This window comes from Aspergillus piperis (assembly GCF_003184755.1).
Source record: "Aspergillus piperis CBS 112811 unplaced genomic scaffold BO85scaffold_9, whole genome shotgun sequence".
NCBI lineage: Eukaryota > Fungi > Ascomycota > Eurotiomycetes > Eurotiales > Aspergillaceae > Aspergillus > Aspergillus piperis.
The window spans coordinates 1-15,247 of NW_020291599.1; the positions used below are offsets into that span (position 1 = coordinate 1).

The 15,247-nt window shown below is 49.8% G+C and overlaps 5 protein-coding genes across 5 annotated transcripts; 3 read left to right on the top strand and 2 right to left on the bottom strand.

The window, feature by feature from the left end:
- Positions 1-556: 556 nt before the first annotated feature.
- Positions 557-1,782, bottom strand: BO85DRAFT_372414 (fungal specific transcription factor domain-containing protein; the record flags this gene model as incomplete). The annotated part of the gene is made up of 2 exons (XM_025656038.1): positions 557-1,610; positions 1,679-1,782. The coding sequence occupies 2 exons, from the start codon at positions 1,780-1,782 to the stop codon at positions 557-559; spliced, it is 1,158 nt and encodes a 385-aa protein (XP_025515238.1).
- A 1,449-nt stretch (positions 1,783-3,231) lies between these two features.
- On the top strand, positions 3,232-4,758 carry BO85DRAFT_514014 (putative MFS monocarboxylate transporter (Mct); the record flags this gene model as incomplete). The annotated part of the gene is made up of 4 exons (XM_025664725.1): positions 3,232-3,385; positions 3,442-3,548; positions 3,661-4,244; positions 4,329-4,758. The coding sequence occupies 4 exons, from the start codon at positions 3,232-3,234 to the stop codon at positions 4,756-4,758; spliced, it is 1,275 nt and encodes a 424-aa protein (XP_025515239.1).
- Positions 4,759-5,472: 714 nt separating this feature from the next.
- BO85DRAFT_514015 (uncharacterized protein) lies at positions 5,473-6,758 on the bottom strand (the record flags this gene model as incomplete). The annotated part of the gene is made up of 3 exons (XM_025664726.1): positions 5,473-6,157; positions 6,285-6,566; positions 6,616-6,758. The coding sequence occupies 3 exons, from the start codon at positions 6,756-6,758 to the stop codon at positions 5,473-5,475; spliced, it is 1,110 nt and encodes a 369-aa protein (XP_025515240.1).
- Positions 6,759-8,557: 1,799 nt separating this feature from the next.
- On the top strand, positions 8,558-10,352 carry BO85DRAFT_488065 (cytochrome P450; the record flags this gene model as incomplete). The annotated part of the gene is made up of 5 exons (XM_025663501.1): positions 8,558-8,653; positions 8,705-8,951; positions 9,005-9,623; positions 9,685-9,827; positions 9,892-10,352. 5 exons carry the CDS (start codon positions 8,558-8,560, stop codon positions 10,350-10,352), a joined length of 1,566 nt encoding a protein of 521 aa, XP_025515241.1.
- A 633-nt stretch (positions 10,353-10,985) lies between these two features.
- On the top strand, positions 10,986-15,138 carry pan2n2 (poly(A)-specific ribonuclease). Its single transcript, XM_025657015.1, has 4 exons — positions 10,986-11,419; positions 11,488-12,782; positions 12,837-13,952; positions 14,008-15,138. Exons 1-4 carry the CDS (start codon positions 11,291-11,293, stop codon positions 14,933-14,935), a joined length of 3,468 nt encoding a protein of 1,155 aa, XP_025515242.1. The 5' UTR covers positions 10,986-11,290; the 3' UTR covers positions 14,936-15,138.
- The last annotated feature ends 109 nt before the right edge of the window (positions 15,139-15,247 follow it).

A 15,247-nucleotide genomic window follows, 5' to 3' on the forward strand; every position in this document is an offset into this window, starting at 1 on the left:
AATATCAGAAATCCAGGCCCGGACAAGTCCAATCACCCCCAGATATCCTGTGGATCAATTGTAGATGATAACCATGGATATGATTGGACACACCACGTGATGATCTACATTTTAGAGCCATCGTCCTGCAACACCGTGCATTAGCGTCCTTTTTAGAGCCATCAACCTGCAACACCGTGCATTAGTTCCTGGCCTGTGCTGAGGTTGACATGCATGCTTGTGCTACTGTATCTGTGATATGATTGGTCACTAGGGTCATTCTGTCCTACATATTCATGCACAGGCCTGCATGAATCTCGCTTCTTGTGACCATGATATGGCCTATGCAGGGTTCATGTGCGCAGGATTGGAGGTGCTATTGGTGGGTTTGGGTCAAGACACCTGTACGGACCAGGTCTGTAGGTCAGGGCTCTTGGCGCTGTGAAGAAGACTTTGGCCGCTTTGGTCTGATGAGCGAGTACAAGTCAATTATGCCTGTATCTCAAGTAGCCTCGAGTTTGTCCTCTCTTAACATAACACTAATACCCTTATACGACGACGTGCCCCATCAAAGCCACTAGGAGAGCCCCTCCCGGTTCAAGAAGCCCTCCCGAGATGGAATGCTCGTCTCTGAGTAAGATCCCCAGAGCTCATCGAAAAGGGTGTCCATATCTTGATCATCAGATATTGAAAGGAACTCGTCGATCCACGCCGTTTGATACGATGCTTCCGATGCCATTGTGCATTGATCCGGAACCACTAGACTATCCATACTTTGCGCAGTATTTGAGCCAACCTGACCGGTGCTGTCAATACGATCTTTGTCCTTGATGTGGGGCCTGTTCGAATTCCGCACGATATCCAACAGCATTTGCACGGCTCGACTAATTCCATTCGCAGGCTGACCCAACCTTACATGCTTATCTTGCAAGATGTGGCATATCTCAATAACGTCCGCTCTGCGGCGCTCTGAATCAGGCGAGTTCGGATGCGCCATCACATCTATTGTGAGCAGCAGCATAGCATTGAAAGTATGCTGGTCAACACTCTGCGAGCGGCCGAATATGTCAAGCAGCTGACTTCCGTGGACCGCCGCCATGCGACGGATCCGTAGGAGTCTCTCCGCGCACTCGATACCGATATTGTATGAACCTGCAAAGCCAGGGTCGGCGATACCTTTGGTGACGAACGGGCGGTGGAGGCGACCTAGGCGTGAGTAAATGCCATAGAGAAGCACAGCGCGCTGATGCGAGATGTAGGGCTGCTTCTTGGTCAAGTCTGTACGTTTCGCCTCGTCTTCTTCGTCTTCAAGACGGAAGAACCACGGTAGCTCCCTGAGAAAAGACATGTACTTGTCGCTTATTTCCAGTATGAGCGGGTATATGAGTTGTGATGGTTGTGTAGTCTTTGCATGTTGAATTGCGTCCATGGATTCGCGACAGAGTTGGGCGAATTTGAGACGACAGAGGAAGAATGACATCGATGTTGGGTGACGGTCGGGTTTCGGGTGTCGATGAATACCCTCTTCGGTCAGATCTTCGTCTTCGATATTCGCAGGATACTTGACCGTCGTATGGTGAGGGCTGATCATGTAAATACCCTGCTGTGGGCCGGGTGCGCTTCCAAGTAACCTGAGATGTGAGTAGTATGGTTAGTCATAAAGATTCAGTCTGCTTCTGAAAACATGCATATAACTAACCAATCTGTACAAGTGAGGTGCCACCATAAACGGCGCTTCATCTCCTGTTCGAGGCGATCTTGCCCAACGTCTGACGATCCTGCATCTACATTATGCATCCCCATTTGAATTGCCTTCGCATACGCGAGGCTTTTCAGAGTATGAAATCTTTTTGATTGCCCTTCTGAATCCCAAAGAAGGACTAGGATGATCAAAGCTGATTGCAATGACATCATTGAGCACGAGAAAAGCTGATCCATTTGCAACATATGCTGAAGAGTGGTCTCTTTCCAACGGTGGGATTGTCCTGCGTGCAGGTGTAGCCCGTCAGATGATAGATGGAGCTGCCCACATTCTAGATAGAATGACGCGGAAGCAAATATGGCTAGAAGGAATATGATACTTTCGGCGGGAGGACTGGTTGACTGTGACAGCTGAGAATATACACTTTCAAGGAGACTGCGTGCCGATGGGGCATGGACTACACGACCCAAATAGTCTACTCCTCGAACGTAGTGTTCAAGCAGTGCCTTAGCTGTGTCAACCGGAGGGAGCTGCCGATCTATACCGCACTCCTGCGTTATTTCCGAGGGTGCTTGGCTCTGTAGACTTTTGTTTTCAGTTTTCGAATCCTTCAATCCTTCAGTCTGCGGGGACGCTGCAATGGATTCCAGATTGTCCCACTCCTCGTGGTTAACATTACGCAATACTGCCTTGGATTCAGGCTGGGGAGTAATAACCGAAGAATCTACGTCCCCCGGATTTGAGCCTTGGAGTGGGCTCTGACGTTCCAGCAACAGTTGTTCTACCCTCTTCAAGCGCTCCTTTACCTCCTGGATATCTCTGAGTGAGAATTAGCGCAATTGGTCAAATCACGTAGTTATTGAGGGCAGACCTTTCTAACGACGGAGTGCCTATGTACGTAGCCGGAGCACTATCATTGACACCTGTTTGGACCGCTGGATGCAGGGTCCCTCCTGCCACTGCATGGGTCAACTTCCAAGCATAAGCAACATTGTAACTCAGCTTACATGAAACATATTCACAGGTTGTATCTCTAGCTACGCAACTAGAGCAAGGGCGTTGCTTGTCACATCGGATCTTCTTAAGCCGGCAGAACTCACATGACGCTGGCTGTTGCCAAGCACTTCGTTTTGTCGGCCCTACAGCCTGGTCAGGGATTGGCCGCTTAAGCGAGTGCATCTCTAGGTACATAAACAAGCTCTTAGTGAACGGAAAGTTGCTTGTGAGGAGGACGTGGATAGTTATTGATGTTATCGATGACTCAATATGCTGATGTCCCTAATCACTCGGACCACCGCGGACCTCCGATCCAATCAGCTTGCTTAGAATCCATCGCCTTCCCCACAGACTATACTTGATTAGATCTAGTCTCTGATTGATATAGAAGTAAATCAATAACTCGCAGCTTCAGTGCAGTAATATAAATAGCAGACGCAACTACAAGCTCAAAACGAATCCGGATCAAGGTTCCTCGTCTTTGATTCCACATCATATCAATTTTCTTGTCAAATCATTCAATCCACCCATTGAAATCTTTCATCGCTGCCAGGATGGACACACAAGACGGTACCGACGAGAAGGAACGCCAGGACACAGGCCCTTCACAGACAAAGTCGAATGACTTCCCGGACGGCGGTCTCCGTGCATGGCTCGTAGTAGTCGGAGCGTTCTTTGGACTATTCACGAGCTTCGGCTGGACAAATTGTGAGCCACATATCTCCTTTTGAAATACTTTGGCTTATTCATTATGTATTGCGCAGGCGTGGGCATTTTCCAGGCATACTATCAAACCCACCAGCTGCGAACCTTGTCGGCAAGCACAGTGTCGTGGATTCCTGCCATATCTATGTTCATGATGTTCATCACGGTAAGTTACATTTTCTCATCTGCGTTTAACGTTCTATTGTTGCCATGAGTTCTCAATAAAAGAAGAATATAACTGAGAAATTTCCAAACTGACTCATCTAATCACCCCCTAGGGCCCCTTTGTTGGCCGGCTATTTGATGCATACGGACCCCGATGGCTTCTCCTCACAGGATCCCTGCTACACGTATTCGGACTAATGATGGCTTCGCTGTCCTCACAATACTACCAGTTCATTCTTTCCCAATCGATCTGCAGCCCCCTTGGCGCAAGCATGGTTCTCTACTCCTCGTTCAATTGCGTGGCGACCTGGTTTCGCCAAAAGCGCGCTCTAGCAATGGGCATTACCGCGAGCGGCTCAAGCCTAGGTGGCGTTATCATGCCGATCTTGGTTGATCACATCATCACGCGACATGGTTTTGGTTGGGCGATGCGTATATGCGCCTTCTTGATGCTGGGATTGCTGGCCGTGACGAATTTGACTGTTCGCTCGCGTTTGCGGCCGAAGCCCACGGCTTTGACTTTGACTAGTTACTTCAAGGGGTTTACTGATGTGCCCTTCGTCCTGGTGACACTGGCGAGCTTCTTATATTCGATGGGGATGTTTATTCCTATTACCTACATGGTCACATACGGCGAGCATGTGGGGATGAGTACGGGTCTCGCCGGGTATCTAGTCTCGACATTCAATGCTGCAAGGTAAGATGTCAACTCTGAAAGTAAACTCGAGCTCGGTCATTATAAAAAAAAAAAAAAAAACGGGCATGCTGACCAACGCTTCAGTGGCATCGGCCGAATCCTACCAGGTTACGCCGCAGACAAACTCGGCAACTTCAACATCTCAATCTGCGCAGCGGGCCTGTCGACAATCTTCGTCCTCGGGCTATGGCTCCCCGGCCACTCCAACGCAACGGCCATCGTGTTCGCTGCAGCGTTTGGATTCAGCTCGGGCACATACACGGCACTCAGCCCAGCCTTGGTCGCCCAGATCTCCAATATCCATGAGATTGGCACACGGTCAGGAGCGCTGTATGCTTTCATGTCAATCTCGGCCCTTGTAGGCAGCCCTATCGGTGGTTCCTTGATTGCGGCGGCGGATGGCGAGTACTGGAAGTTGCAGGTCTTCACCGGTGTGATGCTTGCGGGCGGGACGTTGTTCTATGCTCTGGCTCGCCTTTACCTGTCCAAGGGGAAGATTTGGGCGAAAGTATGATGATACGTACATTATTTTCATAATATCTAAGGGCCAAGTCTCCGGTGCTTGGTCGTTGAAGATCATATTGTCATCATTCGACGGGTTTCAGAGGCTCCCTGGCGCTTGTCCCTTCGTTACTAATTCTTTTGATATTCAATATGTTGATCGTACTTCCAAAATCCCAAATCATGGGAGATATAAATATACGTGTGCTACATATATGGGCAGAAAGTAGAAATGGCATGCTTGTGACATCAATATTATGTGTTTCGCCAGCGGCCAACCACGCAGGCCTGCGGCGCCGAGGGCACAAATCTATTTATAAAGTAATTGCTTTATGCTCCCTTAGTTTAGCATGAGGTTCTATCGCATGTAGCAGGGTGTATATGGCTCCCCTCCCTTGGGTGGATAGCCCCCGGGATGATTCTCTGAATTATCACCTTCATCAGGACAAACATAGCATAGACGAATAGATTCCCGTGTGCTGTGAGTTAAGAGAAAAGTCTTACCAGTGAACTATACTCTGGACGGAGTAATTGATTTGGGGGACCCTGGGTTAGATTCTGATATAAAAATAGATATTATTGTCTGATCCACATCTGTCGTGGCCTCATGTAGTATGAGTAGTCGTCGGGAAAGGAAGATGGAGAAGTAACTCGGATGCCTCTGGCCACCGAGTCTAGAGTGACAGACGAGATGGGCTCCCCGGCATCCTCTGCCTTTGCGTATAGGTTATCCAATGCTCGCCAGACTGAGAGCTGCAATGCCCACTCCCACTCCATCCCCGGGTGGGTCTGCAGAGCTGTTGCGTGCTGTTCCATGAAGGCCCGATGAAGAACCCCGATAGGGCTGTTCTCCCAACGGTCGAGGATTGCGATGGTCGGGGTGGCGCCGCTCATCTCGGCGAGCTTGGCTGGGGTCTCTGATCGGTCGTTTCGCCGCTGGGGGTCGGCACCGTGCACGAGAAGAAAGATCACGACCTCGTTGTAACCGCGGGTGGCCGCAACGTGCAGGGGGGCCCCAGCCGTAGTCATCGGTTGCATTCAGGTCCAATTGCGGTAGAAGGTTGCGGGCCTTGAGTAGTTGCAACGCTTGTGCCGTGGGTCGATGCGCCAACGCGTAGAGAATATTGTGGTTCCAGCGGTCGTGCAGCTGGCAATCTGGACAATGGCTAGCTAGAAGATCAACGAGAGCCTCGTCAGGGAGCACTTCCAGCAACTGTAACAGTGTGGAGGCTTGCAGCTCGTCCGTCATGATCGCCCCGTTCTCTGGTGCAATGGCACAGAAGAGCTGTTTCAGCCAGGGCAGGAGGCGTCTGGAAAATTGATCCCTAGGCCCTAGAATGGATTCTTTGACCCAGTGTTCTTCCTTTCTTCGGTTGTGCAAGATGATCACTTGGAGAATGGGCAAGGCATTACTGAGAGGTAGAGTTAGGGCGGTATCCAGAAGACTATCCGTATCCCCCGGAGTGAGTAACTCCAGCTGTGATAGAGTGATTTCGGCAGGGGAAGTCTGATTCTTCTGATTCGGGTGGGATCACTCACTCCGACAAAAACACAGCGAACTTCAACGATGCGTCTTCTTGTAATCCATCCCAGCTTGGACCAGGTAATGTGGAGAAATTGAAGTTGTTGGGCCACATGGTGAAGAAAGCATTCACTGGGTCATAGCCAACATTGTAGGTGTTGGGCTCTGTAAGGGCCAGCACGGTAGAATCATACCGTTTGGTAACCGTTGTGTTGACGAGATTGGGGCAATGAAAACTCCAATTCGAACCCAGCCCAGTGTAAAACGACAATTCCACGTTTGTGGTACCGTTATAGTATCTGCGCAGTCAGCATCGATGCGACATCTAAGTGTCATCCAACAACTTACGATCCCACCCAGTTGTCTAGGATGCTGAGGGTCACATTGTTGGGTCGAAAGTTGAGGGATGGCTTATAGTCTGGATCTTCCTTGGCCGCGACTTCAACAATGAAGGCCAGGAGGACAGCTTGCATAGTCCCAGGCACGCGCATTCTGCTTCTATATGAATGGGGAATGTGGAATAGAATATTCGTGACCAGGTTACCATGTACCATTATACCGTCCCTGAAGATGGTGGAGCGGTCCCTACGGCGCCATGTTCTCCGACAACAGGCGCCGGACCACCGAAGGGCACAGTCAGAACGAACTAGTATGCCAGGAGTGGCTTTTCATAAGATATGGTCCGGGTAGTTTCAAAGCACAAAAGCGTTTCCACTTTGCCTTTTAGTGGCGGGGGCAATCAATTTACCAAGCTTTCCCTTTCAGAGCTTGACCTCAGTGAGGAACACCTTTCCTCGGCGATTTGTAAATACGGACTATATGTGATTTTAGGCATGTAACAACCATGGAACTGCCTATCGTATGATCAATACCAACGTCTGTCATATCCTTCTGTATAGGAACACGTGCTACTGGATTGGCGCTGAAGCCAATGTGCTCGTGGCACTCAGGAAGGTGCATACTGTTAGGGGCTGTGGCGCGGAGCTGAGCAAGCCTAGCAGTGGGTCCTAAAGCCCGGGCTATACTCGAGGACTATACGGCTATTTTGAGATTAGACTCGCCTCTTCTCATATTGCTTATCTCCGGTATTAACCAGGTTGACCTCGGACTTCATGCACAGGACACTGCTGGTGCCAGCCGACATTGATTACTGCAGCCGCTAGCGGAACCTTCCAAATGACTAGGGGAAGAGACCAGATTTCGCTAAATCTTCAAGATTGTGAGCTGGAGAAGCGTACTAAAGATACCAGATGTGATCTATGTGAATGAAGCGTACACGTTGGTTGAGTACGGGATAAGATTAGCAGCGTACCACATGAAAGGCGCATCGTGCTCATCCCTGGGATACTAGGAGAACTGCCAGGAAAGTGCAAAAGTTTCATTTGTTGGATGCAACAGTTGACTCCCATTCTCCCATCAAGATTGTCTGTTCCCGCAGCTTTCTTTCCAGCAGATGCTGTGTCACACTGGTCTTTTACAACCCCTCCATAGCCTCGTTGCAGTACCGAATGTTCTCATCAAACCTTCCCAGAAGCTTATAGCGTCTCGCAAGCTCAATCAACGCGCCCAGCTAGTGCGGATGAAGGTCTGCCCTAGAATAAGGAAGACGCCATAGCCTTTCCATCGCATCAAGGAGTGTTAAATCAGCCTTGGCAATTTAGATTAGTTGGTATGGATTGTTTAGTGAAACCTTTCCCTTAAGGGTCCCTATGTGGCCGCCACGGAGGATGCAATCTGCAATCGAACCCTGCGTAGGATGGTTTCTGCCTCGGAGTGTGTTGACCAAGAACGTTTCTGATCCATCCTAAGCTCGCTAGGGGTATAAGCGTGTATCGGTGTTATTTACCTAACTTTTCCCTTTGAGTGTAGAGCACTTGTTGCACCATGGCCAAAGGCTCGCATAGTTCTTTTCCCGTAAATCCCCCAAGCGCGTACCACATTCTCGACATGTCAAAGCCAGCCACTGACGTTGTGTGTAAACACAGTAATAAGGCAGGCGGGCCGCGGCCTTCGAAAATGAACAATGAAAGTATATTTGGACTTCATGTCTAGACAACCATCTACCCCACTTCTCTCCCCTATGGTGGCGCTGCCAGGAGTCATCATCTCGTGAGTTCGAATTTGTGCAACCTGAAATGCCTAGGCGTACGCGCCCTGCCCCTGAATCATCTGACAGATGCAACGACAGCGTAGGTGGGGAGGGTCATATATGAGTACTTTAGAGCTTGAATATCCGGTACTTGATTTTGGGATCCTTCAATTTCATCTGAATTGCATCCAAGCAAGCCACATGGCATTTTTCAGCGCAACGGCTCACATCCTCATTGTGGGAATGTTGATATGCGCGCTTGCCTACAGGTTCATTACTCTGCAACGAGAACTGCGAGTATGAGTCGCTGTCAGCATTGGATTTCCTGCCATCTAACCTGTATTGTAGGCTAACAACCGAACCGCCGCCGCAAATGGATGTCTGCCACTCAGACAATGGAACTCGACCTGGCCGCTGGGCCTAGATCTACTTGTTCAAGCATTTCGTTATGACCGTAGGCAGCAGATTCTCAAGTTCTTCCTTGATGTCGTTGCTAAGTCTGGCACAACGTTCGAGCAAAATCTCCTTTTCTCTCGAGGAGTTGATACTATCGACCCTCAGAACATACAGGCCCTTCTTTCGACCCAATTTGATGGTCAGTGCGGTACCTCGGACGCTCTTGCTACTACTGACGAACAATACTTCCAGACTTTGGACTCGGACTACGACCCCCAACATTCTTGCCTTTGTTGGGGAGTGGAATCTTCACTCAGGATGGCGCACATTGGCGGCACTCACGCGAGCTGCTACGTCCACAATTCATGACGAACCGGTTCACCAATTTTGAACAAATACGCAGCGCCGTAGACAGCCTCATCTCCAGCATTCCTGACGACAACGGCGTCGATCTACAGCCGCTATTCTTTCGCCTTACTTTCGAGGCTACCCTCTTTCTACTGATTGGAAAACACCTGCCATCTCTCCAATTAGAGGGTATCACAGGCCAGGAATCGGACTTTGCAAACGCTTTCAATCTTGGACAGGAGTATTTGGCAAAGCGCGGACGATTAGGTGACTTCTACTGGCTTCTAGGCGGGAGAGAATTTCGGAAAGCATGTAAGATTTGCCATGGATTTGTGGATCGTGCTGTACAAAAGGTCTTGGCCTCAAAAGCCACGAACAAGTCTCGGGGCACCAAGACAGAGCCTTACATCTTCATTCATGCCTTGATCGAGGAAACGCGGAACGCGAAAGTACTTCGGGATCAGTGCCTGAATATCCTGTTAGCTGGGAGGGATACTACGGCTTGTTGCCTCACTTGGACAATGTAAAGGGCCAATGTACCGATGTTTGTTTCTGGGCAAAGCTGACTCTTGACACAAATCCAGACGTCTACTTGTCCAGCATCCCCACGTCTTTTTCAAGTTGCGGGCCGAGATCAGTGATACAGTTGGGGTGGGACTCAGGTCGCCGACACCTACTATAACTCAGTTCAAATCACTTCAGTATCTCTCACTCGTCATCAAAGAAGGTATTTCAATCTCAAACTACCCCAAAATATCATTCGCAATACCCTGATTTCATTAACATCCCAGTCCTTCGCCTCTACCCCTCCGTCCCTGTAAACTCGCGCGCCGCTACCAAAACCACAACCCTCCCCACAGGGGGCGGACCAACGGGCACCGCACCAATCCTCGTCCAAAAAGGCGAGGCTGTAGGATACTGTGTCTACGCGATGCACCGCCGCAGGGATATCTACGGCGCCGACGCAGACGAATTTCGACCCGAGCGGTGGGAGAACGATGCGCTGAAGGATGTAGGCTGGGGGTATTTGCCGTTTAACGGTGGACCAAGAGTTTGCTTGGGACAGGAATTTGCTTTGCTGGAGGTTGGATACACTATCGTGCGATTGCTGCAGACTTTTGAAGCTATCGAACAGGCGGAGGGGTATAGGATGGAGAAGAGAGTCGGCGAGGAGAGGCAGGTTCTTACATTGGTTCTTTCATGCGGAGAAGGGTGTGTAGTCAAGATGAGGAGGTATGGGGATGAGGTTTAGACAGCGGTTTGGTTACAGGCTTGGCAAGTAGTTATAGTTAGTGGACCTTTTTGTTATCATGGCGATTCCAATACTTACTACCCTACTGGAGTCCTGAGCACTTGCGGTAGGTAAAGGAACGAGCAGATTCATGTCTCTCTGATAGAGTTGGGTCAACTGGTTAGTAGTCTGACGAGTGTTATATGATTCTTCTTTTTCATTCGTCTTGTAAGTGTTCATACTACTACTTAGCACTTTCACTTCAACTCGGCGATCTGTATCATTTGCTATCATCTGGCCCGGTCGAGCCACTATATATCAAATGTTAGCTATACAGGTACTTCGCTTTTTGAAGGAAGAGCATAATCCTGACTACTGTCACATTCCTAGAAACTGATTGAATCTAATTAAAGACAGCGAGAACTGTAGGAAAAAAATAAATAAAAATAAATAAGAAGACAACACGGCTAAAGCAAGAACTACATCATGTGTATGAGGATCGCAATCATAGTACGTAGTTATGCAGTAGGCGGTGACGAAGAAACGGCGTGATGTGCTGGATGTTTGTCCCGCTCGGGCTGAAGTCACGTGAGATTATGCGTCGGTACCTCATCAGCCATTGCCGGCAGCTCTGACTAAAAGGTACCCCTTCCCCAGAGACCATTTGTCTCGTCTGCTGTTGCTCCCAGAAACGAGAGCCCGAGAGCCTGGGACTGTCTTTGCGGGTGCCAGCTTGTGAAATCTCACCCCTGTGCTCGGTGGTCTGGAGTTTGAAGACCACGCCTTTTCCCAGCCAGACCTGCTCCCCGCACTCGCGCTTTCGCCGAACGATGCCCGCTTTCGCCCTGACCCCCAATGGACACACCCAACGCTTTGCCTGAAACTTCTTGACACCGCGATAATCCGAATACTGTACCTATCTTGAGCTCGACACCCTTGCCGGGTGCGATGTCAAGGTCATGGAGGCCGATTGGGATGAACTGTCGCGCATTCCGGTGCCTGCACCGAGCGTGCATGCCCTGCCGACAATCGCAACCGCAATAGCTTTTGATGATGTGATGGAGTTGTTGTGGGTGGGAAATGAGTTTGTCGGTTTCTCAGTTGTTTGCAGCTATCACCGAAGGCTGTGCTGACCAGCGTTCGTGTACTCCATTAGGGACGAATCACCTCCTTCTTCGGTCCTGAGCTCCAGCGATATACCTCTGTCAGGGCACATCCTGCGACGGAGCCGGTACGGCAGATTATTTTTCACGATAGAGGCGTCATATCGCTTTCCCCGAAAAGTGTGCACATGATAACACGGCGCGGCTTGACACAATGGCATATCGCTCACGAAGAAATGACCGATCTCCGCTGCATGAGCTTCACAGCCCAAACCAACCGAATTATAGTGGCAGGATGTCAGAAATCGATGTTTACAATTGATATTGATAAGGGAATCATAATCGACAAGCTACACACGGACTATAACTACACAATCATGAAGAAGAGCCGATACCTTTGCGGAGCGACAGATACGGGCTCCGTCAACGCGCTGAGCTTGAATGACTTCAGTGTTGTGAAGACGTGGAAAGCACACGGAACTGCAGTCAATGATATGGATGCTCGGAACGATCTTTTGGTTACCTGTGGCTTCTCTGTCAGGCATCTGGGTTCCCCGATCGTCGATCCGTTGGCCAATGTATACGACCTAAAGACCCTCTCGCCATTACCCCCAATACCATTCCACGCCGGAGCTGCGTATGTACGAATGCACCCAAAGCTGCATACAACGAGTTTTATTGCATCTCAGACAGGCCAGCTTCAAGTTGTGGACCTGATGAACCCGAATGCCATCAATCTTCGCCAGGCGAACGTTTCCTTCATGCTTGGTATCGACTTGTCACCATCCGGAGAAGCACTGGCTATTAATGACGCTGAATGTGCAATTCATCTATGGGGATCACCAGCAAAGGTTCATTTCAATGAGATGAGCAAAGAGGCGGAATTCGGGGATGTAGCCCCTCGTCCCCCTACCCTGGATTGGTCTCCAGAAACGCCCCTGAATATGATCGGCATGCCATATTATCACGACCGTCTTTTCTCTGCGTGGCCGAGCCATCTGATCTTCGAAGTTGGCAGCCCCCCTCCTCAAGTAGATCAGGCTTTGATTCCTTATCTCCGTCCGGCAGAGCTCGGTCACCATGCGCCGAATCCGAAGAAGACACGGCGTTATCAAGTCGAGAACACACGCGCTTTGTCGTCTGCTGAGCCTGCTCTTATTGCTCCCAAATTCTTGAGTGAGAAAGCACGAGAGCAGAATAAGGCGCAATCAGAAGGGGCCATCAGTGATGCTGCCGAGGCTCTGGCGGGTGCCAAAATCAATGGAGAAACGGACGATGATCCTCTCCTCAAATACAGCAATGTTGAGATCAAGTACAGTAGGTTCGGTGTCGATGATTTCGATTTCAGGTAAGTGTCCTTGTATTCTGAGGAGTGATATGCAGCAACTAATACTTTGGATAGATTCTACAACCAAACGACGTTCTCTGGATTGGAAACACATATTGCCAATTCCTTTACCAACGCTCTCCTTCAGCTTTTTAAATTCATCCCTTATATCCGCAACGTGGCTCTCCACCATGCAGCAAGTTCGTGTATTTTCGAGACATGTCTGCTCTGCGAAATGGGCTATCTATTCGATATGCTCGAGAAAGCGAGCGGCCAGAACTGCCAAGCAACGAACCTATTGAAAACCTTCAGTAGTTACCGTGAAGCATCCAACTTGGGTCTGTTTGAAGAAAACCTGACGAATAAGTCACTTTCGGCTGCGATCCAGGCTGTTAACAGATTCTTCCTGGGTCAAATCTCGCACGACTTCCGTATGATCTCACCGAGCTCGGACGACCTAGACCACAGATTAGCCACAGTCGCGTCCGAGTCCATTCGCTGTATGTTCTGCCAGAACGAGATTGTGAGACCGGGCAACTCCCTTGTCAACGAGCTGAACTATCCTGCGATCGATATCAAGCAAGCTCGCAGGAATCCTGCCTTCCGCTTTTCGAATATCTTACGGGCCAGCATTGAGCGAGAAACCCAGAATAGAGGATGGTGCAACTACTGCCGTCGATACCAGCAAGTTGCTATCCGGAAATCAGTTCACCGCATGCCTCAGGTCTTGATGCTGAATGCGGCTCTCACCAACCCCATCTGTCGGCGGCTGTGGGCGATTCCTGGGTGGTTGCCGGAAGAAGTTGGAATCGTTATCGACGGTGGTCAAATTCTATGCTTCGAAGGTGAAGACCTAAAAGTACGAGTCCAAGCCAAGATGCCAGGTCTCGTGGTATATGACCTGGTGGGTTTGGTATGTGAGATCGATATTCCGGAGCACCAAAAGGCACATCTAGTCTCTTTTATCAACGTATCCATCTCATCTCGTGAACCGGAAGCCAAGAACAAGTGGCATCTTTTCAACGACTTCCTTGTCACAGAAGTCGACAAAGACGAAGCCCTCCGCTTCAATCAGCCATGGAAAATACCGTGCGTGCTAGCCTACCAGGTGCAAGATGGTCGACATGCTATGGATGATACTTGGAAAGACACGCTCGACACCACTCTTCTCTTCCGTGACTGGTCGCTAAAGTAAGTTGACCCCCTTCCAGTAGCACGTGGTTTGCGCTAATCTTCCCTCTTCCAGTGGTGGCCGTCCGGTAGAATCTCGCGTCACGCTCTCCGAAGAGGAGAAGCCAACCCCTGGTACGCCTGTTGCTCTCGATACCGAGTTTGTCGATCTTGAGAAAGCCGAAATCGATGTGAAAGCGGATGGCTCTCAGGAAATTGTACGCCCTAACAAGAGCGGACTTGCTAGGGTATCTGTTCTCCGAGGCTCAGGGATTCAAGAAGGTGTGCCCTTCATCGACGACTATATTACCATCAAAGAGAATATTGTCGACTATGTCACTCAGTACTCAGGCATCAAGCCCGGAGATCTGGACCCTAGGGTCAGTCAGCACAACCTTGTCCCGCTGAAGGTGGCATACAAGAAACTCTGGCTGCTCCTCAACTTAGGCTGCGTGTTTGTCGGACATGGTTTAGCCTCTGATTTCCGCAAAGTCAACATTCAAGTTCCCAAGAGTCAGACGGTAGATACCCAATACTTGTTCTTCCACCCCGGAAAGAACCGCCGTCTCAGTCTTCGGTATCTGGCTTGGGCGGTATTCAAGGAATACATCCAAGAGGAACCGGCTGATGACAACCAAGGACACGACTCCATCGAGGACGCACGCATGGCCCTACGTCTATGGAAGAAATTCAAAGAATACGAAGATGCAGGTATTGTGTCTCAAATATTGGAAGAGATTTTCCGCGAAGGTTCCAAGCTTGGATTCCGACCCCCTCCCAGAAACGGTGTCCCAACCGTGCTCTCCCGCCCCGGAACGGCGGTTACGATGCAGAATAACAGCGGTCGCAACACTCCTAGCACGTCTGATGTTGTCGGCGCCGCTGCTAGCGCCCCAGCCACACCCAGACAGGCCTTCCGACGCTCCATCGCTCTGACGCCCAGCAACGGCAGCTTTGCTGGCCCTGGAGCGGGTGACTTCTTCAGTGGAAGTCCCCTGAAGTGAACATCTGCGCCCGAATCCGGGTATAGATCTTTAACGACGTTTCCTTATGATATTATCGATTTGCTATATCGACCAGTTCTGGAGGTCTTAAGAAGATAGAGGCGACATTTGGATGTCCTGTCATAGTTGGCTATTCATGAAGTAAATTTGGGAGTGACCTCAGAGTCGCTCGATAGATAGAAAATACCACAATTTATCACTTCAAAAGGTGATCTCAAAATGCTGTACAAAGAATGTAGCTTGGAAATAAGGCGCTGTAGATAGATTGCTTTGAAGGATATTCGTAATGGAGGAAGCGTCCGCAGTAGTTGA